The 24,617-nt window shown below is 42.4% G+C and overlaps 3 protein-coding genes across 8 annotated transcripts; 1 reads left to right on the top strand and 2 right to left on the bottom strand.

The window, feature by feature from the left end:
• Positions 1-64: 64 nt before the first annotated feature.
• On the bottom strand, positions 65-3,970 carry znf668 (zinc finger protein 668). The gene is made up of 2 exons (XM_058620169.1): positions 3,764-3,970; positions 65-3,134 (listed from the first exon to the last, which is right to left on the bottom strand). The coding sequence occupies exon 2, from the start codon at positions 3,124-3,126 to the stop codon at positions 1,150-1,152; it is 1,977 nt and encodes a 658-aa protein (XP_058476152.1). The 5' UTR covers positions 3,127-3,134; positions 3,764-3,970; the 3' UTR covers positions 65-1,149.
• Positions 3,365-12,621, top strand: znf646 (zinc finger protein 646). Of its 5 annotated transcripts, XR_009234155.1 has the most exons (5): positions 4,075-4,444; positions 5,719-8,526; positions 8,709-9,785; positions 10,414-11,553; positions 11,699-12,621. XR_009234155.1 is itself a non-coding variant. In XM_058620160.1 (4 exons), the coding sequence occupies exons 2-4, from the start codon at positions 5,906-5,908 to the stop codon at positions 11,297-11,299; spliced, it is 4,584 nt and encodes a 1,527-aa protein (XP_058476143.1). In that variant the 5' UTR covers positions 3,365-3,575; positions 5,719-5,905; the 3' UTR covers positions 11,300-11,664. The 5 variants fall into 5 exon arrangements, 4 of the variants coding, with proteins under 4 accessions (XP_058476143.1, XP_058476144.1, XP_058476141.1 ...); XM_058620160.1 differs by lacking the exons at positions 4,075-4,444; positions 11,699-12,621 and adding an exon at positions 3,365-3,575 and having other exon boundaries at positions 10,414-11,664; XM_058620161.1 differs by lacking the exons at positions 4,075-4,444; positions 11,699-12,621 and adding an exon at positions 3,584-3,929 and having other exon boundaries at positions 10,414-11,664.
• A 1,281-nt stretch (positions 12,622-13,902) lies between these two features.
• si:rp71-1c10.7 (tumor necrosis factor receptor superfamily member 12A) lies at positions 13,903-23,055 on the bottom strand. Of its 2 annotated transcripts, none has more exons than XM_058621495.1 (5): positions 22,662-23,055; positions 17,100-17,198; positions 16,876-17,019; positions 16,260-16,312; positions 13,903-15,590 (listed from the first exon to the last, which is right to left on the bottom strand). In XM_058621495.1, exons 1-4 carry the CDS (start codon positions 22,741-22,743, stop codon positions 16,272-16,274), a joined length of 366 nt encoding a protein of 121 aa, XP_058477478.1. In that variant the 5' UTR covers positions 22,744-23,055; the 3' UTR covers positions 13,903-15,590; positions 16,260-16,271. The 2 variants fall into 2 exon arrangements, with proteins under 2 accessions (XP_058477478.1, XP_058477477.1); XM_058621494.1 differs by having other exon boundaries at positions 16,264-16,312; positions 22,662-23,053.
• Positions 23,056-24,617: the final 1,562 nt, after the last annotated feature.

The raw sequence follows: 24,617 nt of genomic DNA, 5'->3' as shown, positions 1-24,617 counted from the left end.
CAGATGTTTGTTGAATGTTGGTATCCACTGTTATTCAACATAAAGGAAACACGATTCAGTGACACAGATCAGGTCAGATCGAATCAAGAAAACCACTCATTTACTCATGCCAAAGTCGAATGGCCTTTTTCCACTATGGTCCCGGCTCGCCTCGCCTCGGCATGGTACGGCTTAGTTTGCATTTCCACTACAAAAAAAGTGTAACTGAATCATTAGAAGCTAATTAATTAAGAAGTTAATTAAAAATATTTGTTAGACTCCATCTGACCCAGTCACTGGACTCAAATACAGTGGCAGGGTTTGAGATTTCCGCTCGCGATCACCAGACTCCTAAATATTGAGATTTTAGACATTTCCGAGGTAATTGTTGGAGATGAACCCACGTTTTTTAGGATTGTTAAGTCTTTTTTAAACTGATCTACAGTTCAGCATTGTTCAGCTTTGATTCTTGCGTCGGACGTCCCTTCCTGTGACCACTCTGACCAATCAGTGGCCGCCAGTCAGAGCAGGTACTAAAGGTACTCTGCTAGTGGAAACACAGCTTAACCGTGCCGTGCAGAGGTGAGGCGAGTAGAGCCAGTGGAAACACGCGTGTGTGTGAGCATGGTTTCAAATGATTCTTGATGTTCTGAATTTAAAAAGGTACTACTGTCATTCATGGGAAACACGAGAGTTTTCATTCATTATTAGGTTAGTTTTTAATATCGGGAAGCAAAACATCTTACTGTCACTTTTTTTGCACATAGACATTTTCATTTGTACAAAAAAAACTGGATTCCACAAATACTACGGAATGCCACTCTAGACGGGGAAAATTACATATTTTATACAAAGAAACAACTAAAAATGATCAGGACATGAAAAAATAATAATGAAATGAAAAAGCCTTTAAGACGTTAAAATGCAATAAAAACGGGCTTGCCTACTGATTCAAGTGAGATTTTACAGTGATGACATACTGTATGTTTGTAAGATTACAACATAAAAATCAGTTCCTTAATAAGCTACTTATATAGTTGTATGTTTTTAAATATGGACAAAATATGTAACATCTCACAAAACAGTCTGTGCTTTCCTTTTTTTTTTTTTTCTTCACAAAAGATTTAAGGTCACTGGCTAAATATTTGTGAATCAAAGTTCTGAAAACCTTCAAAGTCCCTCTTCCTTCACCAGGTACTCTGGCAGAGTCTGAAAGGCAGACGCAGGTACAGGTACAGGAACCGTCAGGGGAACGGCGCTGGCTTCAACCGTGGAGGGGGAATCCTCGCTTGGTGGCGGAGGGGAAGGAAGTGGGTCTGTGTGAATAATGTGTAGGTCACTGATGTGTTGGGCGGGTTGTGAAGCATCTCCGTGAGTCCGTAAGTGCTTGCGAAGGTAGGCAGCAAACAGAAAGGCTTTGCCACAGTGGGAACAGCTGTGAGGTTTATTGGTGGAGTGGATCTTCTGGTGTTTCCGTAGTCCAGATTTGTTGAGGAAGCCTTTGCCACAGCTCGTGCAGACGTGAGGCCTCGGTTTGGGATGCTGCTTCTCGTGCTCCTGTAAATCTGCCAGCTGTGCAAACTCTGCCTGGCAGGTTTCGCAGACGTGCGAGCACAGCGGCACAAGTTTGGTAACAGTCGGAGCGGTGGCGTCCATGGAGTGAAGACTTTCATGGGTCTGAACTTCATCCCAGGTTCCAAATGTAGCATCACAATGTGTACAAGAGAACTGAGGGAGAGTTGTGTGGGTTGTAAAGCCTGAAGCAGATCCTGCTTCTGTCTCCTGTTGTTGTTGCTGCTGTTGCTGCTGCTGCTGCTGCTCAGTCTGCTCAGCTAGGTGAGTTTTCTCATGTTTGCGCAGGCTGGAGGACACAACAAATGACTTCTGACACTCCTTACATTTGAAAGGCCTTTCTCCGGAGTGCACACGCCGGTGCTTGTTGAGACTGGAGCGCTCTGCAAATGACTTGTCACACTCGGTGCAAGAAAAAGGCTTGAGTCCTGTGTGGACAAGCATGTGGCGCCGCAAATCCCAAGACGCCACAAAGGCCTTGTCACAGCTCTGGCACTTGTAAGGCCGCTCTCCAGAGTGAACACGTTCATGCACAGCCAGATCAGCCGGCTGCCGGAACCTTTTGGCGCACTTATCGCAGGGATAGGGCTTGAAACCCAAGTGTGCTCGCTGGTGGCGACGGAAACTGGACGGGTCAGAAAACATCTTGCCACACTGTGGACAGAGGAAGGGCTTCTCGCCAGAGTGAGTGCGGAGATGAGGCTGGTAGGAGGAAAGCTGGGTGAAGCATTTGCCACACTGCTCACACTGATACGGTTTATTCTGGGAGTGAATACGCTGATGACAGGCCAGAGAGGAGGAGCGAGAGAAGGCTTTTCCACAGTCAGAGCACAGGTATGGCTTTTCTCCAGTGTGGGAGCGCTCGTGGTTTTTCAGGTCCTTAAACTCTGTGTACGTTTTCCCACACTTGTCACAGGCGTATGGCCGATGGCCCTGGTGGTTCCTCCTATGTTTTCGGAACACAGAGGGATCGGCAAAACTCTTACCACACTCGGCGCAGAAGTAGGGCTTTTCTCCAGTGTGAGAGCGCATGTGCACCTTCAGTTTGGAGAGGGTGGGGTAGCTCTTAGAGCACTGACGACAACAGTAAGGACGCGCTCCACTGTGCTGTGTCATATGGATCCTCAGGCATATCGCCTGCATGAAGGCCTTCCCACACTCTGTGCATATGAACGGTTTCTCCCCAGTGTGAGAGCGGCTATGGTTGCGTAGCTCCGTGGGGGTCTTGTAAGCCTTGTGACAGTTGGGACACTGAAAGGGGCGCTGGGACGAGTGAGTGCGCTCATGCTTCGAGAGCTGAGCCTTGCTGGTGAATGTTTTGGTACACTGAGAGCAGGCGTGTTGCTGCTCATGGTCCGTCGCATGTGCCGCAAGCTCGTGTCTCTGCAGCGCTGATCGGATCCTGAAAGCCTTTGGGCATGTAGAGCATTGAAAGGGAGCTTTGGCTTTTGGAGGCCTTCCTCGACCACGTTTCTTCACAGGCTGGTCCTCTGACTCTGCCTCATCTTCCTGGCTCTCTTTATCCTGTTTTATCTGCTCTGCAGGAGGTGGGCTGCCAGGCTGAGGAGAGGCCATCTTTATCTCTGCAAAAGTGTTAGATATAAAAAAGAGACTTTGTAATAATAATAATAATAATGTAAATAGACATCATTAGCAGTTTAAAGTTGTGAAGGAACAATTGTTCCTCAGACATCAAGAAAAAAATCCTTTACGAGATGTGACTCAGACAAACAGCTCGTCCGTGACATTTGCTGATGCTGGAAGAAAGAGGCAGTTTAATCACATAATAACAGAAATATGTGGGTGTGCATTCCGTCACAAAATGGCTGGCATTAGGACCTCAGGGACAATAAGCTAACCGCTTTGATGCCAGAGGAAGTTGGCGATGCTGTGACTGAGATCAGAGTGTATGTATGTGTGTGTGCGTGTGTGTGTGGGGGGGAGACCGACCGACATGTGGCCGACATGAGATGAGGCTCAAAGATCACAAGTCCCCGCGGTGGAGTTGACAGCAGGACGCATATGTACGCATCTATCGCTTTTTGTTAGCATGATTGCTAAACATTACAGACTCAAAATGGCTGGCTTTAGGACCGGTCGGTTGCACCAAAGTGCTCGACAGTGTCACCATCATCACCACACGGGCTGCGTTTCTATATTTACAATAGTCCATGCGTCGCATGTACGTACGAGCAACAGCGGCGTTTCTTACCTGAAACACATTAGTCGTTGTTCGGTAATGTCTGGAAAACTGTCCGATACACGACTGCATTTACTGAGAGACGCGGTGACTGGCTGCAGGATGGGGGACGGCGTTAGGACCATAATGACGAACGCCCTCGGCTAGCCAAGTGTGCGGCATTTTAATGCGTTTAAGGGTAAAAATGATAAAATGATACACCTTTCTATTGTATTGGTGAAAGCACGACACGTTAATGAAGTTAACTGATGTCCTGTCGCAGTGGAAACGTGCGTGTCACGGTGAAGCGGATATAATGTTCAAATAGTTCAATAGCAGGGGAAGCTACAAGTGCTAGCTCTGGGAAGTTGATGTGCTCTCGGTATCTGTGTGGTGAAAAGCTGAGGCAGAATGGTGACATTAACATTTAACGTCTTGGTTTTTATTTGAGTATAATGTTAGTGTTCTGATTGCTGTTATGCATTTTGTATTTGCTCAACTTTTTAGTCCCACTTGGTTACTTTAGAGAGGGAAGCATTTCTCTGCTGCACATTTCCTGTTTCCTAGCAACAAGAGCAATGTGGAATCGGGGATGGAAGAAAAAAAAAGACAATTGGGCATAGGGGGCTGGCCTTTTACATAAATATTATGTTTTTATAGTAATGAATGAAACATATATCATCGGATGCCTGCGTTACATTGGTTCCGCTACAGGTATTTAACATGACCCGTTTGTTAATGCTGTGATCCCGTGTTTAATTCGGCTTCTTGGTTTTTGGTGCAATGTTTGTTTAGCTAGCCGTGGTGTTAGCTGGTGGCGCGCTAACGTTAGCTTCGTCCTAATTGAAATACATTTCACCGCAAGTTGTCTCTGGTTTCTCGTCTAACTTTGTGTGGACACGTGTGCTAATGCAGACGTGTTTATAACGTGTCGGGGAATGCGGTTATACATTCAGACGCTTTAAACGTACAAAATAGGCGTTGGTCTCCCTGTTTATTGACATAGCTACTGTCACTGCTGTTAGCCTGGTTGTGTGGAGAATGTAGCATGATACCCGAGGCACAGTTTCGAGGTAACTGCCGCTAACTGCCAGCTGTGAAGAGTAATAATAGTAAAATGTGTCCGTTTGTATTGACTGGATACAGTTACAGAAAGTATATGGTAGCGTGGATCAGTGTTTCCTAAACATCATGTCATTAGTGTACAATAAAATGTTTTTGCCTGTTATAACTCCCATATATGTAACCCTTAATATTATTTCAAATATTAAATACTAGAGGCATCCCCTGTTTCATTTCAAAAGACCTGTGCTCTTACAGTGTAGTAGAAAGTTATATCATACCCTCATGTAACGTTTTCAGTTTATACCCAGGATACTTGTGCAAGTTAATCTTAAATAATGCAATTTTTGTCTTTTTTTCCCAAATAATAAAGTGACCTAATCTGTACCCCTGATTTTCAACACAACTTTTGTTAGCACAGAGTAGACCCTCAAATTAGCAGCTCTATGTACTGAAGTATTTTTTTTTTAATCCAAAAATTATTTTGATTCTAAAATTGTGTTGAATCACAAATCGGTTTCTAATCGAATCGCAACCCAAGGATTCAGATTGTGACATTCTGAAAGATTCATACTTATTCACACTGCTAAATACTAGAATGTGTTCAATAAACAAGTCACAACTCCGTTTTATTGATAACATGAACGCATACAGACGTATGAATGATTAATGAATCACAACCTAATAATATGCAGATGTTTTAAAAACATGTACTCAGAAATCCTAAATAGAAGGCTGTACACAATCTACATCACCCCTAAAAAAGGTGAAAATTCCTGCAACCCATCTCTGGTCCTGAGCCCAGTCTTTTGGAATGCCTGTTACAAATTGTCTGTAGATGCCTGTAATGTATATCTGACTCATGTGTTTTACGTTCATAATGCATTAACCACATTCCTAACTGTCGTATCTTTTCTCCTCAACAGCTACATTTGCCTGCCTCTTCTAATCGTATAGATCTGGCTCTCAACATCCTCTGCTGTCCTACCTGCATAGACTTCACTTGGACCTAAACTTCTTCTTCTTTTTTTTGTCAAGAAAGGCATCTAATGCATTTCCCACCTTCACACTTCATCGCATGTCTGGTACACTTAATTTTATTCAAACATTGTAATGGCAGTGCAAGACCCTGGCAGAATGACAGGTTTCCCCTGCAAAGAGTGTGGCATGGTATATCCCAATATGCCTAGTCTGCTCGAGCACATGGACGGCCACCTTCAAGAAGAGGAGGAGCGTAAATTTAAATGTGATGAATGTGGACGTGGCTATAGACATGCTGGTAGCCTGGCTAACCACAAAAAGACACACGAAGTTGGTTCTTTTCAATGTGAAGTATGTGGTAAAGAAAACTCTAATGCTTTGTCACTGAAGAGCCACCTCCGCAGCCACACATCACGGAAAAAGTACTCATGTACAGAATGTGGGAAAGGTTTTCGTCTGGCATCACAGCTGGCAACGCATGAGAGGGCTCATCTTACCAGGCGAGCAAAGGGCCCTTCATATAGAAAGCTAGATATGGAAGATTCCACTGATGAACAACTTGATAAAATTGAAAATGATCACCCTCACAATCTTAGGAGGCGTCCATCCAGTGTCAGGATTTCTACAGAAAATAGTCCAGTTAAGGATACGGCAGAGGTTTATAATTTGCAAGCGGAGTCCTCTGATGATGCTGGAAATCGACCTTTCAGGTGTGACTTGTGTGACAAATCATACATACATCTTCGAAGCCTGAGCAATCATAAAAAGACTCATCAGGTGGGGAAGTTTGAGTGCACAGTCTGTTTCAAACAGTTCAATAACATGGCTGCTCTCTACAGCCACCAGAGAACCCACAAGGGAAGAAGTGGGACAGACACTGGTTCTGTGGGTGTGTCATACACAGGCACACCACAAGGCCAATTTTCACCTCAGAGCCAGGATGCTCCAGTAAATTTCTGCCACTTATGTCAGGTACATTTTCCCAGTGATGAGGAATTCCAAGAACACATCCAAATGCATAACTCTTCTTCTGTGTCATTCGGACTGCAAGATACCTTGTCAGACAACCCTCCTGTATCATATGACAACAGCATTGCGTCGCCTGAGTCCAACTTTTATGCATCTCCAGTCAATAATATTCCTTCAGTATCATCAATGGATAATGGCGGTTTTGATCACTCACAGGAGCAGATAATAAGCAATGGTCGTGAATACTCGGACTGCTCCAATAATCAAACTCCATCTTCCAGTAGCACTCAGGGAGAACCCCCAATCATTGACCCAAGCATTCTCGATCCTGTTCTGATGCACACACGCAACACTGACAGTGCAACCGAAATGGAGGAGTCTTTAACTGATTCTGATGAGCGTCCTTTCAAGTGTGAAACCTGTGGTAAGAGCTACCGCCACTCCGGGAGCCTCATTAATCACAAAAGGTCACATCAGGTTGGCATTTACCAGTGTTCCATATGCAGAAAGAGTTATCCTCACCTAGCTGCCCTCAAAAGTCATCTTCGTCTCCACAAATCTCAGCCGTCATCTTTTAGCCTCACTGCTGAGGGGGACTGGCTCTCCACAGAGCCGTTGACTCTGGATAACCAGCAGGCCTGCTTCTCCTCACATGAGGAGGTGGACAGCATTCAGCCCATGCTTGGTCTTGATCAGAGGAATGGAGTCGACCACAGCAACGTATCGTTGTACCATGAGCAGTTTAATCAGGACTTTTCCCGAGATATGACGGTGCATCTACCTCACAATGAACACCTGATGCAGAGGCACATGTGTGCTGACTGTGGTGAGACATTTGCCGATATTGCAGGGATTAAGTCTCACAGTTGTCCCCTGCTGCAGCAGCAACACAACGCTACTAGCAGTGAATATGAGAGTCATGTAAACTTCCAGGATAGTAACAGTCACTATTCCATTGGCAATCCAGAGACTAATGTAGATTTTCAAGGTCTAAATGGTGGCCATGACCAAAGTTACTTAGATCAAAATTTCCATGAAAATGTGAGCAGTTGTCCGATAAATGGTGGAGGAGCAGGTGATGACACAGAAGAGGAGGAGGAGGAGGAGGAGGAGGAGGATGATGATGGAGAACTTTATCAATGCTCCATATGTGGAAACAGCTACACCAGCATGAGGGCTCTCAGGAGCCATCTTCGAGGGCACACACAGTCCCACGGGACTCCTGCAAGCTCAGGGCCTTCATCCATGTCCTCACATGAAGAAGCGAAGGATGAAGAGTTGGGAGAGATGATGATCTGTAGTACCTGTGGGGAAAGTTTTGCTAATAGGCAGGACTTGATTGTCCATCAGCTTCTTCACAACAAAGACCTGGTAGACAATGTTAGTGATTTACAAATGAACCACAACAATGTGTCTGAAGGCACGGAGGAAGCGCAGAGCATCATCTGTGGCAGCTGTGGAGTTTTCTGCACCAGCTATCATCATCTGGAGAACCATGGGTGCACGACTCAGAGGAAAGTCGAGTCAACAAATTGTGAAGAGGATATTATGGCAAAAGACGTCGACCAGTTTGAAGATACAAGTGGCGTTAAAGAAACAGGTGATGCTGAAGATCGCCAGTACAAGTGTGATCAGTGTGGTCGGTCATACAGACACGCCGGCTCCCTCCTTAACCACAAAAAGTCCCACAAAACTGGAGTATTCAGATGCCTTGTTTGCCAGAAACGTTTCTACAACTTGTTGGCCTTGAAAAACCATCAGAGGTCCCACTTTGATATTAAGAGGTTAGTTTCTAGACTCATTTTTTTTATTTTTTTTTATTTTTTTAAACATGGTTAATTATTATATTTGTTCCTCATGTTACAAATTGTCAAAGTCTGTTCATGACTCTACTTTTTGTGTAGGCAGTTAGTTCCCTGTACTGCCAACACATAATTAAATACTGATGCCTTCTCTATTCCCACAGGCATACTTGCCAAGAGTGTGGGAAAGCCTTCAAAATCCAGAAGCAGCTATTGAACCACCTGAGGAGGCACAAGGAGAACCAGGCCAAAATCCAGGAACTTAACAACCAGATCCAGGCCCTCATGCAGATGAATGGGACCAGGTCAGATGGAGGAATGCAGCCCTTAACTTCAAATTCCAATCAGGCTTTAACTCCTACTCGCGGCTGCAAGCAGCAACCTGAAGAAGAAACTGCTGGAACAAACAAGACTTTAGTCAAATCAGAAGACACCGATGACCAACGTCCATTTGCTTGTGATCAGTGTGGTCGTACATATCGCCACGCAGGAAGTCTGGTCAACCACAGAAACTCCCATAAGACAGGTGAATATTACTGTTCTGTTTGTAACAACTCCTACTCCAATAAGCTAGCAATGAAAAACCACATGCGCACCCACTTTGCATATAAAAAACACTTGTGCCAAAAGTGTGGAAAAGGCTTTAGGGGGAAGAAGCAGCTATTAGCTCACGTCTGTTCAACCCTCAGAAAGGATGGGGCCAGAGGAAGGAGAGGACTAAGATCTAAAGCCCTTAAGTGTAAGGAATGTAAAAAGGGCTTTATATCTATGAGCCAACTGACAACCCACACGTGCATTAGACCTTCAGGTGGAAGTGACACCCAAACAAACACGTCTCAAAACAAAGAGGAGCGTCCTTTCAAATGCAACATCTGCAATCGCAGCTACCGCCACGCCGGCTCACTCCTGAACCACAAAAACACCCACAAGACAGGACACTTCAGTTGTACCTTCTGCTCTAAACCGTTCACCAACCCCATGGCTCTACGCAATCACACGCGCATCCACACGCAGAAGAAAAAGTTTGTGTGTCTCACTTGTGGAAAGGCCTTCCGCCTCGCCAGTATCCTGCACAACCACCAGAGGGTCCACAACCGGGTGGCAAGTCACTTCAGCTGCCCTGCCTGTGGAAAGTGTTTCCAGGGGCGGTCTGGTCTGAAGAGGCATCGCTGCCACAGAGGTCGGGGAAGCTCGACAAGAACTGGAGTCCAGCAAACGGAGAGAGGAGACAAGTGCTTTATGTGAGTTTCTGTCTTCTTTCGTGAGCTGATTCTTGTTGTCTTGCTGTATTTAGTTTGTTTAAACTGTCTTGACAATACTGATAAGATAAAAATGTTGGTGTATATTATAGGGTTAATTGCAGGTGTATACTTTGGGCTGATGAGTTATTAGAAGATATTGAAGTAAATACCACTTTTTGTTCATTTTTCTGACAAGTACATTTTTCCAGTGATTAAATTCAAGTACTTGGCTAGGCTAGGCTAGGCTATTATTGTGACCGCTTTTGTGATTGTGTATGAAACTGTCAAAATATTAACTACTACACTCTCATCCAAGAGTTAGAACTTTATGATGGGAAGTGTTTGTAACATTTACTATATGTATCGCATTAAAAAAAAAAATTGGCATAGATCATATACCAGTTAAAAATATAACAATTAAATTGTAACCTCTGTGATTTGCAAATTGCTTTGTCTCAAGTTGAAAATGATTAATGTTTAACCTCTTAATGTCAAAGTGGGACCTATGATTTTACAGTAATGGTAAAAAAAACAAAACATATTATTAATAAAACCCAGTAATTTGGTTGATGTGATCTGAGTTGTAGTGTCTTATTAGGGACTGAACTTGAACATGTTCCTGCTGCAGGTGTGACCTGTGTGGGCGCTCCTACCGTCACGCTGGCTCCCTACTCAACCATAAAAAGACACACTCCGAAAACCTCCACCACTGTACCTTGTGTCTCCAGACATTTCCAGACTCTCTTGCTCTACAGATCCACTCTCAGATGAAGCGCCATTGCTGCCCCGAGTGCGGCAAGACCTTCTGTCTGGTGGCACACCTGCAGAGTCATATGGAGGTGCACTCAAAAGACCAAGCTGTAGAGTGCAGCCTCTGTCAGCAAAGCTTTCCCAACTCAGACAGTTACCAGCAGCACCACGAGATGCACCACGGGGAGCAGGCCCCCTATGAAGAGGAGGTGGAAGAACCCACAGATGATAAATTCAACTGGGACTCAGGAATAAATCAGAACTTGGGCATGGACGGTGTGCACAAACAGGTTCCACCGCCTCTGTCTCATATTCCAGGAAACGTCACCGACTCACAGAAAGGTAACGGCGCCGAGGAGAAGAGCCACGTCTGTGAGCACTGCGGCCGCACGTACCGCCACGCCGGCTCCCTGCTCAACCACAAGAACAGCCACAAGACGGGCTCCTTCTTCTGCTCCATCTGCCAGAAAGAGTTCACCAACCTGATGGCCCTCAAGAACCACCGCCGCATCCACACGGAGCCCAAGCGCTACCAGTGCTTGGAGTGTGGGAAGGCGTTCCGCGTGTCCACTCAGCTCATATGTCACCGGAGGATCCACACCAAAGAGAAGCCCTTCGCCTGCCTGCTGTGCGACAAGAGCTTTTCCAGCAAGTCCAACCTGCGGCACCATCAGAAGCTGCACCAGAACACGCAGACGTACGATTCCTGTCTTAGCTTGGACGCTGACACGTTTATGGACCTGGACATGGGCTCTTTCCTTTAAAGTAGTATTCTGTTATTTACAGTATCTGACTATCTGTAATTGTAAAACAGTAGTGTTTTCCCCCCGTTTTCAAAGATGCATTTCCACTACTGACTCACACTCTTACCTCCACAACAGTTTATTGGGCATCTTTTAATAAGGTTTGAAGTTTTTCCCCGGAGTATAGGGCAGCTGATGAAAATGAACACGGCTCATTCTTTGATGACAAAAACGAAATCAACCAAAGTGAGCAGAGAAGTGCAGCCCGAGTCCATGTAAGAGTATTAACACTGATTAACATGTTTCTGTAACATTGATCTCTTATCTCTAGCTATGTATAATTATGTCCATCGCCTCTGTAAGTTCCTTATTAGAACAAAATTATAAACAAACTATATTTATCTTTTTTTTGCTTTGCAGATGTGACTTTCGAAGGAAAGTTATTAAGTCAAAAAACCTCTGGGTGTGACCTAAGGTCAGTGGCAAAGTGATTTTCTGAAATTATATTACTACGTAAATAGTCATACTGCCTAATGATATTCACCTAGAGTGACATTGTATGCTAAGAAAAAAAAGTATTTATTAATTTATTCCTGTTATTTTTATGTCCATATTTTAATAGAAGCCCTTTTTATGAATGTTGTACAAAGAAACGATCTTATTAAAATCCCGCGTAGTGTGTGAGGGACTTCCATCAGTCCAAGATTTCTAACTCTGTAGTTTGCGACAGGCAGGGATGAATGAGCCAAGGATGGCGCGCGTCATTGGCGCCGCTCAGGGTCAACCTTCAAAAGGAACATACCTGATGTGTAAAACATGGTTTCCTTTTCTTTCTTTTAGTTGTGCCATATAATTGACATATAGTCACTGCTGCACATGCAGTGCGTGCGTCAGTTATGTAGACAAGCCAGTGCCTAAACTGTAAACTGACTGTAGCAATTCAATGTAAACAAACCTCCTCCTCCTCTTCTTACTGTACCTGTTATACTGTAAAACACCATGTTCGGTCGTTTCTTTGTTTTTTGCTTTTGTTCTGAACATTTTCAGTCACAAACGTTTAAAAATATATCCAGCAGTTAACAACGAAAATCATGTCTTTGTCTTTCCATTTACAAGTGCTGTGTGTGAGTCCAGGAGAATAATGAGGCATTTGTACTTTCAAACAAATACAGTATGTGGCCTAATTTCTGCTAAGCACAAACATTACTGCCAACACACCAGATCTTTTGTAGACTCACGATAATCCAGTTACATCGTTTCTGTCAAAGTTCATGAACGTTTCCCCTGTGACTTTTATTCTGTTTTGGGCCAAAGTTGTATACACTTTTCCTAGATTTCCGTATATATGTATATATATATGTATATATGCAATATATATATATATATATATGTATGTGTGTGTATATATATATATATGTGTCTATATATATATATATATATATATATATATATATATATATAAATAAATCTAGGAATAGTGTATACACGGCTTTTTTTTATTTTAATATAACGATAACATGATGGATATGTTACATTTCACGTTTGTTTGTTTGGCACTGGTAAGAAGTATGAAATACCTCATGGAGAGCCCTGCCTACCTAGTTGTGCTATTTTAATGCCTCATGCAGCGTAATTGTAGGGAATACACTGTAACCACACAAACTCAGATAGTCACCAGTTGTAGGATCATGGAATCAACAATAGCACCAATTCTTAAGGTTTCACTAGTTTTGCAGAACGTGTTGTTGCCATAACGATGTTGTCACTCTGCTGTTACCTTGGTATATATTTGCACACGTCTAGCGGAGACGCTCGCAGCGTAAGGAGGTCAGGAGGTCAATAATGCAGCCGGAACGCTGTCGTTTGTGCGATAGTTCCCCTCAGCTCATTTTTTGCAGGTCGTAACATTTTTAAGCAATATGCTGAAAGGATTGTTTGAGCGCATGAACTATGACTATTTCCCGCTCGTCTTCGCTTGGACTCGATATTCTGACGTTAGCCTCGGAAGATTCTTATCATCTGTCACATGATCATGTTATTTAAGAGCGCTTGTGTATTAACTGTAATGATTTAGACGATTACTCTTAATATTTTTTTCCTATGCCATGGTAGCCTACATGTTAAAAGGACAAATACATATTTCAGTTAAAACTGTAAACTGACTTTATTTTTGTACAGTGTTGGATCTCCTTGTTTTCCGTGGCACTTATAACACATTCACTCGTCACGGTCACAGCCTGGTATTTGTGGTGTGTGAGCGTTAAATCTCAGAGCTCTCTGTAAATATTAGTACAAAAGTATCTAATTTCTCTGTACATTTAGAGTAAAAATGTAAAACTAGATTAGCTATTGTGTAATTTAAAAAAAAACAACCATATTCTGATGAATTGGATATTCAGTGCTCAAAAAACATGTCTGCTCAGTATTTAATTCATATTTATATAACTATTTTGTCACCGAGAAGTGTAGATTTTTACTTCTTTGTTAGACTTCAGGGTAGGATATCAGCAAATTATTGACAAAACAGTAGTTGACATTAATTAAATCACATGGAAAATAAAAACGTGTTTGCTGTTTTTGTCCATATTCATCCAGCGTAAGAGTCATTGACACACCTTTGGGGGTTTTATTATTTTAAACTGTCAGTTTTATTGTGAAAATACTTTTGGTACACAAAGCACTTGATAAGATTGCAGTAAGTAAAAGAAGCCAGTGCATGTACAGTATATACAGTTAGACATAGAAAGCATTAGAAAAAGAGCAGAAAGCGTTAGTTATTGCTCAGTAACCTCGATGTCTGGCCTATCTTCACTGGAGTCCCTTTTTTAAAAAAAAAATGTGCTTGTCCCCTGCAGCTGTGGCAACACAAACACTGCAAGTTACTTACAAATAAATAATATAAACATATTTGAAACAGAAAAAAAGACATGAAGTCATCTGTATTTCTATGTGAGGCCTTAATTTTGTTTCCAGAGGGCGACCGTTTACCCACAAGCAGACAGATCCAAGTCAAGACCTGAAACCTTTGTCAGTGACAAAATATCACAAGAATTCTTAAGTAACCACACGTGCATGATGGTCTGTAGATTAGAGATTAAAAAACACACATTTTTTACTATAAAAAAAGTGGAAAACAATCCTGCCCACCATGTTCTCACTGGTTACAGCGGCCACAAAATTACTAACAGACATCTAAACATGATTCCTCCTTGTTTTTTTTCCGTTTTTTTTGCCTTGTTGCAGATCTGAAATCGACTGACGAGTCAGAGTCAGCGAGCGTCGTGATAGCGCAGCACCACCTGAAACACTGTAGGTGTCATTCTTTCTTTTCTTTTTTTGTCGCTACAGTGCATTCTCAACAACATTCCCACATGTGTTAGCAGTGTGGGATTGTGTGTCTAGTGTTGCAAGCATCCTGTCCTGCAGACTGTAACGTGTACGCAGGGCTCGTACTCGTGAAAAACATCTGCTTAAATCATCTAAAACATTAACACAGGAAACACAATATTGTCATGACCTGCAATAAAGGGTGTGTGTGTTGGTCTCAGTAGACCCAGTAACAGTGCACAAGCACAGTCTGCTCCCTTTATCAACATCTCTATCACTGAGTGTTAGACTAGAGAAAGAACGCGTCCATGGAGGTACTGACAGGGACACGGGCTAAGAAAACATTTCACCTAACAATAGCTACATTCAAATGGCCTTAATGTGCCTTACAGTATGTCTTACTCCATGCATTTTATATCTAAGAGGCTCTTGTGGTGAATAACCAGCGGAGAGAACCTCGTCTAACCCTGCAGAATAGCAGGGGATCACGCTGCAGCCCAGCAGGCAGCAGTAGCTGTGTTACATTCATTGGATTCCTGCTCGAAAAACAGCACAATACAAAACAGGAGCGCGGATTGTAGTTTAGGCGGAAATCTGAATCTAACATCTATGATTCCACAAAGGTCTTCCAGATCAAAATCTCTTCTTTTTTACATGGAATACAAAAGGCACACAAAGTCTGAAGATGCTACCACTGGAGTATAATGTTGTTGCTATTCTTACAGAGGTGTGAGAGTTGCTCGCGGTACTGCATGTGCCCTGCGGTCAGTATGGGACCTTACACTGCGTGTAAGTGTGAGAACTGAGCACATCTCTTCACTTGTTACAGTCTAATAAATAAAAAAAAAAATGTGGTCTGATTCTGGTCAGGAGATACTCTGCAGTCGCTCGGAGTACACACTTCATGGTCCAGAGGTTTGCTGCGTCCAGCTCTGAGCCAGTCACTGCTCGTTTCTGTCACATCTGTTTCCAGAGGAGGATGAGGCTGTGGAGGGCACGGCGACAACCATTCAGGTCACGTTAAAAAATATACAACATTTACGAGGCATTAACTGTCAGTGAGGTCTGAGGAAACATGTTAAAGTTAAGGCTCCAGTGTCAGTCGTTAGAGAGGGTTTATTGGCAGAGTTTAGCTTTTTGTAGCCGTGTTTCTACAGTGCATTTCACCGTGTGAAGCAGCAGCTTACGACAAAAAAACAATGGCAGCTTTTCTGGTTTTCAAAGGCCACTGTAGTTCTCTTCACTTGGGAAAGGGCGGGACAAGTGAGTCTTCTCTTAGGTTCAATCTGCAGTCTCACCATTAGATGTCACAATTTCTTATACATGAGACCTTTAAGTTGTTTCCAAAAAAAAAGAAGAGGTCAAACTTAGCCTTGATAATAAAAATGTCCTCAAAGTAAATTGAAATTATGAGATAAAAAGGAGGATATTTTTATCATCAAGGCTAAGTTTGACCTCTTTTTTTCTGGCGGAAATGGGCTTTCATACAAAGCAGTAGTGAAAGAACGAAAAAAGAGAATCCTAATTAGGATTTGAAGAGGCAATGCTCTGGTTATAAGCCCAATTATGTTTTTTCTATTGTCAAAATTCACATTTTTGCCTTTTTCAACCTCTCTAAGACACAGCAAAAAAAAAGAAAGAAAAAAAGAGATACCTACTGAAATGTTTAAGCTTGATAAAGTGGCCCTGCAGTTTCTTCAATGGGTTCTGTAAAAGAGAAAAAACACACATGTTCATTTCCAGTGTTGTTTTTTTGTTTACTTGAAACTCGTCTCTAAGCACAAGTGAACAAACAATGAGTTACTTTCTGTGCCAGTTACAAAAGCTGCAAAAGGCTTCATCGCAAAAAATAGGGGGGGGAACAGCACAATGTGTGCTCATGTTTGCTTTGCACTAGGGACAAGGGAATAAAAAGAGGCTTTTCGAGGCTTGCGCAACCCCAAAATAATCTTTGTCATCATTAACTCGTCCCTGTTAGCCTTGAACATCGTGTACCGCTTTACATTTGCACATCCCTGTGTGTCCCATGGTCAAAAAATGTGTTTGACAAATCCAAACACCTGTAAAACAAATCCAGTGTTTTCTAAATATCCAGGGGGAAAAAAGTGAACTTTTTTGGCACGGACCACTTCAAATACTACTTTATCACTTCCTGTTGCTGTAAAGGAGGCCGTGTTTGATCGTACAAGCGGTTTTGTTTAACTAGAGCAACTACAATAACTGTCCGATGCACTTATTCTTGATTTGGGACCACATTTTGAGAATCTTACCACGTAGAGGTCGCGTGTGTGACGTGCGCCGATGCACCATGACCCCGATGAGCAACGCCGCGCCGACCAACACGACGGCCAGCACTGAGAAGCTGGCGATGGCCGCGAGTTTCCACATGTCGTGCGAGTCGTCCACAGGTTTACCTGACGATGAAGCAAAAAACAAAAAGTTGAAGCTTGAACTGCAACACAGAGGAGTTGAAGTGGCTGAGTCGGTGCCTTACATGTGTTGCACGACGGGGTCTTCGGGTACTGCTTGCACGATGAACACGGCACACAAACGTCCAAGTCCGAGTTCCAGAACTCTGAATTGCCACACAGACCTGCACAGAATCATCAAAGATAAATCATTAGCTCTCAGGGAAACAGTTAGTCACAGCTGGGCCCGGGAGTGTCTTGTGATTCCTTCTCAGGGATTTCATTTTTCCCTCATTTATGGAGTATTTTTGAGGTGTTGAAGCCAGTCTCTGAGAGCGCTGCGAGTGTGTTAGAAAACATTAGTCATAATCCCCATAACGCCGTAACAAAATAAAGTACAAATGAAATAATCTGTTGACTCGCAGGAGAAGCACAGCTGGAATCAGTTATTGCAGCTGTGACCTGCAGCAGGACACAGGAGGAACTCTGTGGCTTTCTTCTTCTTATGAAATGAAACCGGGAAATTCCTTTGGGTCAGACTGCTGATGCAACCAAAGTGCTCGAGAGAAGAATTACTCAGTAATTTTTTGGGCACATGAGCGGTGTACAGGCGGTGTGTGAAGAGCAGGATGTGTTTTCACCAAGTGCTTCCTGTGAATTGTTTTGCTTCTGGGTATGTGTGCGCGACTTCCAGAGAATGAACCAACGTGTCTGTGAGAAAGAGGTTGGCGGCTTCGCTCGCACACAGAAAAAAGAAAAAAGCTCTGTGTCTCTGAACACAATGGAAAAGCTGCTGCTTGTGTGTCTGTGGCAGCTGGACAATGAAAACGGTGCACTTCCACCCTGATGAAGAAGCCTGAAGCTGATGTGATACGGTTTAAAGAAGGGCTTTGCTGTTTTAATGCTGTGCGGTTTGACATCCTGGGTTTGGTTAAGATTGGAGGAATGCACTAATACCCCAAGGTCATAGTAGTGAGGATTGTGACATCGAGCTGAAAAACAAACCTCTGAATAACAACATTACAACACAAAGTCAGCACAACAACGATGACTGAAACAATACGAGGCACGAACACATTACAGATAATGTGACACGGAAACAGTCTGCAGATATTTCACAGATAAAACGGGGACATTCTTTTTCCTCCTCAGTGCCACACATGTATTTTGCATGAACTGCTTCTTTTGTGGACACCACAGTAAAAGAGAGCCATGCTGAGACTAAATCAAGCCATTGCCTTTGTGGTGACTTCGCTCCGTCTTTTTTTTGTTTTTTTTAACTTGCCCTTTTAATCATCCCAAGCAAGAAAGCAATACCCAAACTATCAGAGAGGGGAGTTTGACGTAAAACAAAAGTGGTCAGATCCATGTGTGGGATGCTGCGGCTGCTTTCATGACAACAGCAGCAGTTAATGAACGTTGTGGAGCCCGAGCTCGGGAGTTGACAAGGCAACGGCGTGAGGCGGTGATGTGGTGTCAGTTTTCAGGACGTGCACAGGGAGACGGTGATTGATTGAAGTAGTGTAACAGTTGTGTAATGTGTATTCCCTTATTGTTACTGCGACTATTGATGACACATTTTAAAGATACAAAACAAGTAAAAAACAAATCGTTCTACTCCAACAACGACTTCATTTATCATCACCGTTGGAGTAGCAAGTCTTTAGTTTGTGTTTCAGTGTGTTTGCAGAATTTATGACATTCAAAAGATTCCTTGAATGCCTCTCGAAGCTGCTCCTCTGAGCTCAACACGCTCTAGATCCCTGCATTTACCAGGTTCTTTGAATGCATCTCATTACCTGCTCCCATTAGCTTGACGCGCTGTGAACCCTGCATTTCTTACACTAGCTCTCACTAGCTCTGGAATTTAGAACATTCGACAACAAACCAATAACACTGAGAACCACTGGTTGAATCGTGTGTTTAAAAGCCTAAAAACTTAACTTTTAACATTACTGTACCCGTCATAACATGGTATTAGTATGCTAATCATTTTGTAATAACTCGACGATAATATTACAGTTATTAAATAAAACATTACATTACTACAATAACTTATAATGAATGTTAGACCGTCACATGAACATGTTTGTGAATAAAAATCAGTAATTGCCAAAATATGAAGTTCAAAAACGTTATTACCAAGTTATTATTTGGTGAATATGGTACTAGTACAATAATATTACTTCCTTATCACAACATCTTTACAATACTATTACCATGTTGTCACTGTAAAGTAATATTCTGGGAAATAAATGCACATTTTAATGATCACAGATATTCAGGGTATCATCTGGACGCCTAAAATGTGAAAAATGTGGATATACAGTATAGATAACAGGAAGTGAACTCATGAAAGAAGACATTGTGTGGCATCATGGGAAATGTTGAATACAGGAGCTCAAAGTCAGAATACTTGTGCCTGCCCCATTCTTACATTTCAATTATTCTCTTGGTTTATGGACACTGAGGAAGAGCCTGTGGGTCAAAAAAAGACCAAATACATATTTCACTTTCAACAAAATGCTCACGCGGCTGCGCTGCATTACATTCAGGTTTCCCGTTACACATAAACCATGACAACCAGTCAGCACAGGTCACTGTTAACCAGCTACAGCCACAAAAAGGCACCTGCTGAAGAAGTCATGTTTGAGACATTTTGACCTGCAGGTCTCTGGTAATGATGCAGCCACATGCTCAGGCCCTCGGAGACTCTCGTGTCTCCCACAGCCAACCCCGCCTCCAGCGCTGTACTGACGCATTTTATAGCTGTGGTCACAGCAAAAATGTGTCACTGTTTCTTCCGAGCCAGATGGTTGCAGCCAAGCTGTAAGTCCAGCTGGACTCGCACTCAACGGTTCAAGAAGTCACTGAAAGGGAACTGAACCTTGACTCTGGTTTGACCTCGATCCAAAAAAAAAACCCCAACCACATCAGAGCCGTGCAGCTCTTTGTGTTGACGTCGCACAAATCCGACCTGAGAAAAAAAGTAAAACAAAGATCCTGTCGTAGCTGTTTCGCGTATGTTTGAAAAATGAGGAGGCTGCATGCAACCACACAATTACACACTGAGTGGCCACTTTATTAGGCACACTTGCTAATCAAATATCTCATCAATTGCAACTCAAACCATGAATCAAACATCAGAACAGGGAGGGAAGCTGATTTAAGTGACTTTTAGTCAGATATTGGAAACAGAAAAACGTAAAAATCACACAGTTTATTTCTCCTTTAATGGAGTAGAATATTAGTTACTGCATTATGGTAAATACTCAGTATATGTATATACATAAGGGGTGGGTCAAAACATCAATTTGTTGATATATATTGTTGTCCTTCCTCGTGCAATATGACAATCGTTACGCCGGGGCTATATTTTAATTAACAAATGAAGGTGCTCTAAAGTAAACGCTCCCTGACAGTTTTCACTCGCCGGGCGTACTTGACGTCTCCTCACAGAGAAAAGATACCTGTCAGAACCATGTATCGCGTATCATATTGTGAAGTATCTACACACATATACGTATATATATATACACTTTACTTTACTAATCTTGATGACCACTCAAAGCTGTTTTATACTAAAGTTTTGCACATTCACACATTCATACAGCAGATCTATCACACACACACAGCACAGCCGGTTAAATGTCTTGCCCAGGGACACATCTGAGCTGAGCCGGGGGAATCAAACCCTCCATCTTCCTGTGAGCCACTACCACTGAGCCATCAGCGCCCTCAAATGATCAGTATGTGATTTAAAATGACTGTGTAATGGCTTGTTCTCATCTGCCTGGTTGGTGGTGACGCGGTTGTGAGCTGGTGGAGATTGTTCCTTATACACGTGTCAATGAGTGATATCCAGACGCTGCTTCACTTTGGGTGAATTAACCATTTAATGGAGGTTGTGTTTACAACAATAATCTATGAGACTGTTACAGAGGTAAAGAATAAAAAAATGCCTGTGTCTGATACTGATTAGTGACTCCTAATCCGTGCCCATATAACTTTACTCTTCTTCTGCATGGTGCAGACACATGTGGGAGCTTAAAGATAAGTCGACCACTGACCCTGAACAGACAAGAAAACAAACCACTCCTCCTGGATCAGAAGAAGAAGACATGCAACATGGGGTTAAGCGTCTTTGCTCAAGGACACACGTTGACTAGCAGAGCCAGGAATTTAACCCACAACCTTCCAGTTGAACGACAACCCACCCTACCACTGATTACCGTGGCTCAATCCTCATTTTTTAATACTTTTACTTCTCAAACTTAAGTATGTTTTATACCAGAAAATGACTTTTGACATTTAAGTACAGTACATGTCATATACTTTAAGACTTTTACTTAAGTAATCTTATAAAAATGTGACTTCAACTTCTACCAAAGCCATTTTCTGCTAAAATACTTTTACGTACTTTATACAAAACTAGCGACCCTAAACAGACCATAATACTCAAACTAATAACGAGAAAATAAGTGACTCCTCCGGACTTGTTATGGCTCGTGTGCTTCGTAGTTTCAAAGACGAAAAACGACTGTTTCGGTGTAGATAAATACTCAAGGTTGAAGAAAATGGTCTCGGGCCATCTCGTGTGACATATGGTGCTAATCCTCTGGGATTTTCACCCACAACCATCTCTGGGATTTACAAGGAACGTTCTGGAAATGGGAAAATATCCAGTTGTCTGTGTGAAGATGCCAAGCGATCAGAGGCCACAGTGGTTTGAAGGCACGCAGAACACCATCTCTCAACAATGTTGAAGCAGATGGGCCACAGCAGCAGAAGACCTTGCCGGATGCCCCCTCCCTCCAGTGCATTAGGGTTCCTATGTGTACCTAATAAAGTGGCCAGTGGATGTATGTTCTCAGCTATGCGTGTAAAAGTCACGAGCCAAGTTTCTAGATTGCGTTACCATGAGACCATGACAAATATCGTGACAAAGGGTGTTCTGGGGTGTGTGCGGGGGTGATGTGTTTGCTGTGTTTTGTCGTGATTGTGGAAAAGGGGGGAGTGGGTGGACCATGCAACAGCTGATGTCCAGATGTAGAGGTGGTTTCACACACAGGGATCAGCATTAAACATGCTTTGAGTTTACTCTGCTGGACCGAAACATAAAACAACTTAAATGTGTGAGAAAATTATCCCAATCCATGTCATTGTTCCATTTTTTTTTTTTTTACGTCCTCGGTGCAAATCAGAACCTGTTGTTCTCCACTTGGGATTTCATCCAAGCTTCAGGGGGCTGCGGAAACAAAAAGTCCAAAAAGCCTCCTTTTGTGTGCGCGTGTTTGTGCAAGATAGTAGGAAATTACGCACATTACTGTGCAAACTGGACACAGGCGGTGAAGGCTTTCCATGTGGTCAGTCCTTCTCACCCAGACCGGAGGCACCCAGGGATGGATGCGGTGAAATAAGGCGATAGGAATGCGGAACCGGTGAGAAATGCAGCTGCCTAAGGAAGCGGAGCCACTATCTGACTCCATTATTGGGAGAGGAGACCACCACACTCTCATTCATGTTCACCGCAAACAAAGACACCAAACTGAGCCACACGGAGAAACAAAAAGTCAACGTTTCACCGCGTCAAGACACAAAACATCACAACATCATGCGTTATTTCAATTCAAGACTTTCTTACTTACTTTTCTGTGCGCTCACAGCGTGGAAATGTGTCACGGCCGCTATAATAAGTCCGCAGAGCGCGCAGAGAGCGTCAGAAGCCATGGTGTGTGTGCAGGATAAACGCTGCTCGCTGTCGGCTACACGATTCCCGAAAGTTCATCTGATTAACAATCCGCGCTGGTTTTCAGCATGGAAAAGCGAGCATCAGAGTGAGTCACCCACAGGAGTCTGCGCCTTGTTTTAATAGTGCGCACACACCCACGCTAACAGTTCAACTCCTATGAGTCATTTCCTATGTACTGTAACTGCTCGGATTCTCTGTGCGCACTCCCCGGACTCACAGGAAACTCCACTGGCACACAGCGAGGTTTCATTTGTTTCACTCGAAGTGAAAGTTTCACGCACAAACCACCTCAGACACCTTTGGCAACTTTCAATACAGAATATTTCATCTTATTTTTACAGCCACGCCCTTTAAGCCCCCACCACTTTTTCACTTTAAAGCAGCGAGGACTGGAGCGTAGTCTGGACTTAATAGTGTTCTCATTGTTATTACCACGCCTGTCGACGTCATTCCCTCCTCTGTGCCAAAAAACACAAGTCTCTGGCAGCAGGACTCTGGTCCCATGCAAACACACACACACACACACACACACAGTGAGAGAGGGAACAGCAAGTGAGGCAAAAACAGATGACACTCACTAGGAAAAACTTTCTTCTCAAGCAGTTTAAAGTGTGCACAAAGTTAAGGTTACATTAAATAACTTTTATTCACTGTAGTTCAGTCATTTCCGCAGACTGAGTCGAGGCAGTTTTTTTTCTTCTTCTCTTTTCGAGGTCACCAAATAAATGTGAGGAATTTTTCCCAGACTTTTACTTAAAGGTCCAGTGTGTAACTTTGAGGAGGGTTTTCACACAAAAATGTAAAAACATAAGTGTGTCTGCAAAGGTGATACTTGAGTAAAAGTACAAGAATCTTACCAGAAAAATAATTTGGAAGAAGTTGAAGTCACTTTTTTTGATAATATTACTGAAGTAAAATCTTATGCTATATGACATTTACTGTACAAATGTACTTATTTATTTATTTATTTGGGTAATGTAGTGGATTAAAAGTAAAAGTTGCTAGAAATATACAATCATCAGTATTTATTATGTATTTGTAACAAAGAATTTGTACTTTGTTACTTTACGGGTACAGGCACAGTAAGCAACATTTACCTTCACCCAGGGTGGGTTTGAATCCCATCTTCGTTGAACATCCTTGCGGCAACCCCGTCAAAGTAAAGTATATGGTATAAAGTGTATATGTCACGACAAACTATACTATGACTTTTTTGTCAAAATTTGGACGACATACTATACTATGACTTTTTTGTCAAAATTTGGACGACATACTATACTATGACTTTTTTGTCAATATTTGGACGACATACTATAGTATGACTTTTTTGTCAAAATTTGGACGACATACTATACTATGACTTTTTGTCAATATTTGGACGACATACTATACTATGACTTTTTTGTCAATATTTGGACGACATACTATAGTATGACTTTTTTGTCAAAATTTAGACTACATATTATACTATGACATTTTTGACAATATTTGGACGACATACTATACTAAGACTTTTTTGTCAAAATTTGGACGACATACTATTGTATGACTTTTTTGTCAATATTTGGACGACATACTATACTCTGACATTTTTGTCAGAATTTGGACGACATACTATACTATGACTTTTTTTGTCAAAATTTGGACGACATACTATACTATGACTTTTTTGTCAAAATTTAGACTACATATTATACTATGACATTTTTGTCAATATTTGGACGACATACTATACTATGACTTTTTTGTCAAAATTTAGACTACATATTATACTATGACATTTTTGTCAATATTTGGACGACATACTATACTGAGACTTTTTTGTCAAAATTTGGACGACATACTATTGTAT

The sequence above is a fragment of the Solea solea genome, chromosome 21 (assembly GCF_958295425.1).
Source record: "Solea solea chromosome 21, fSolSol10.1, whole genome shotgun sequence".
NCBI lineage: Eukaryota > Metazoa > Chordata > Actinopteri > Pleuronectiformes > Soleidae > Solea > Solea solea.
Note: the sequence above shows the minus strand (reverse complement) of the source record. Positions and strands in the feature narration are given on the sequence as shown.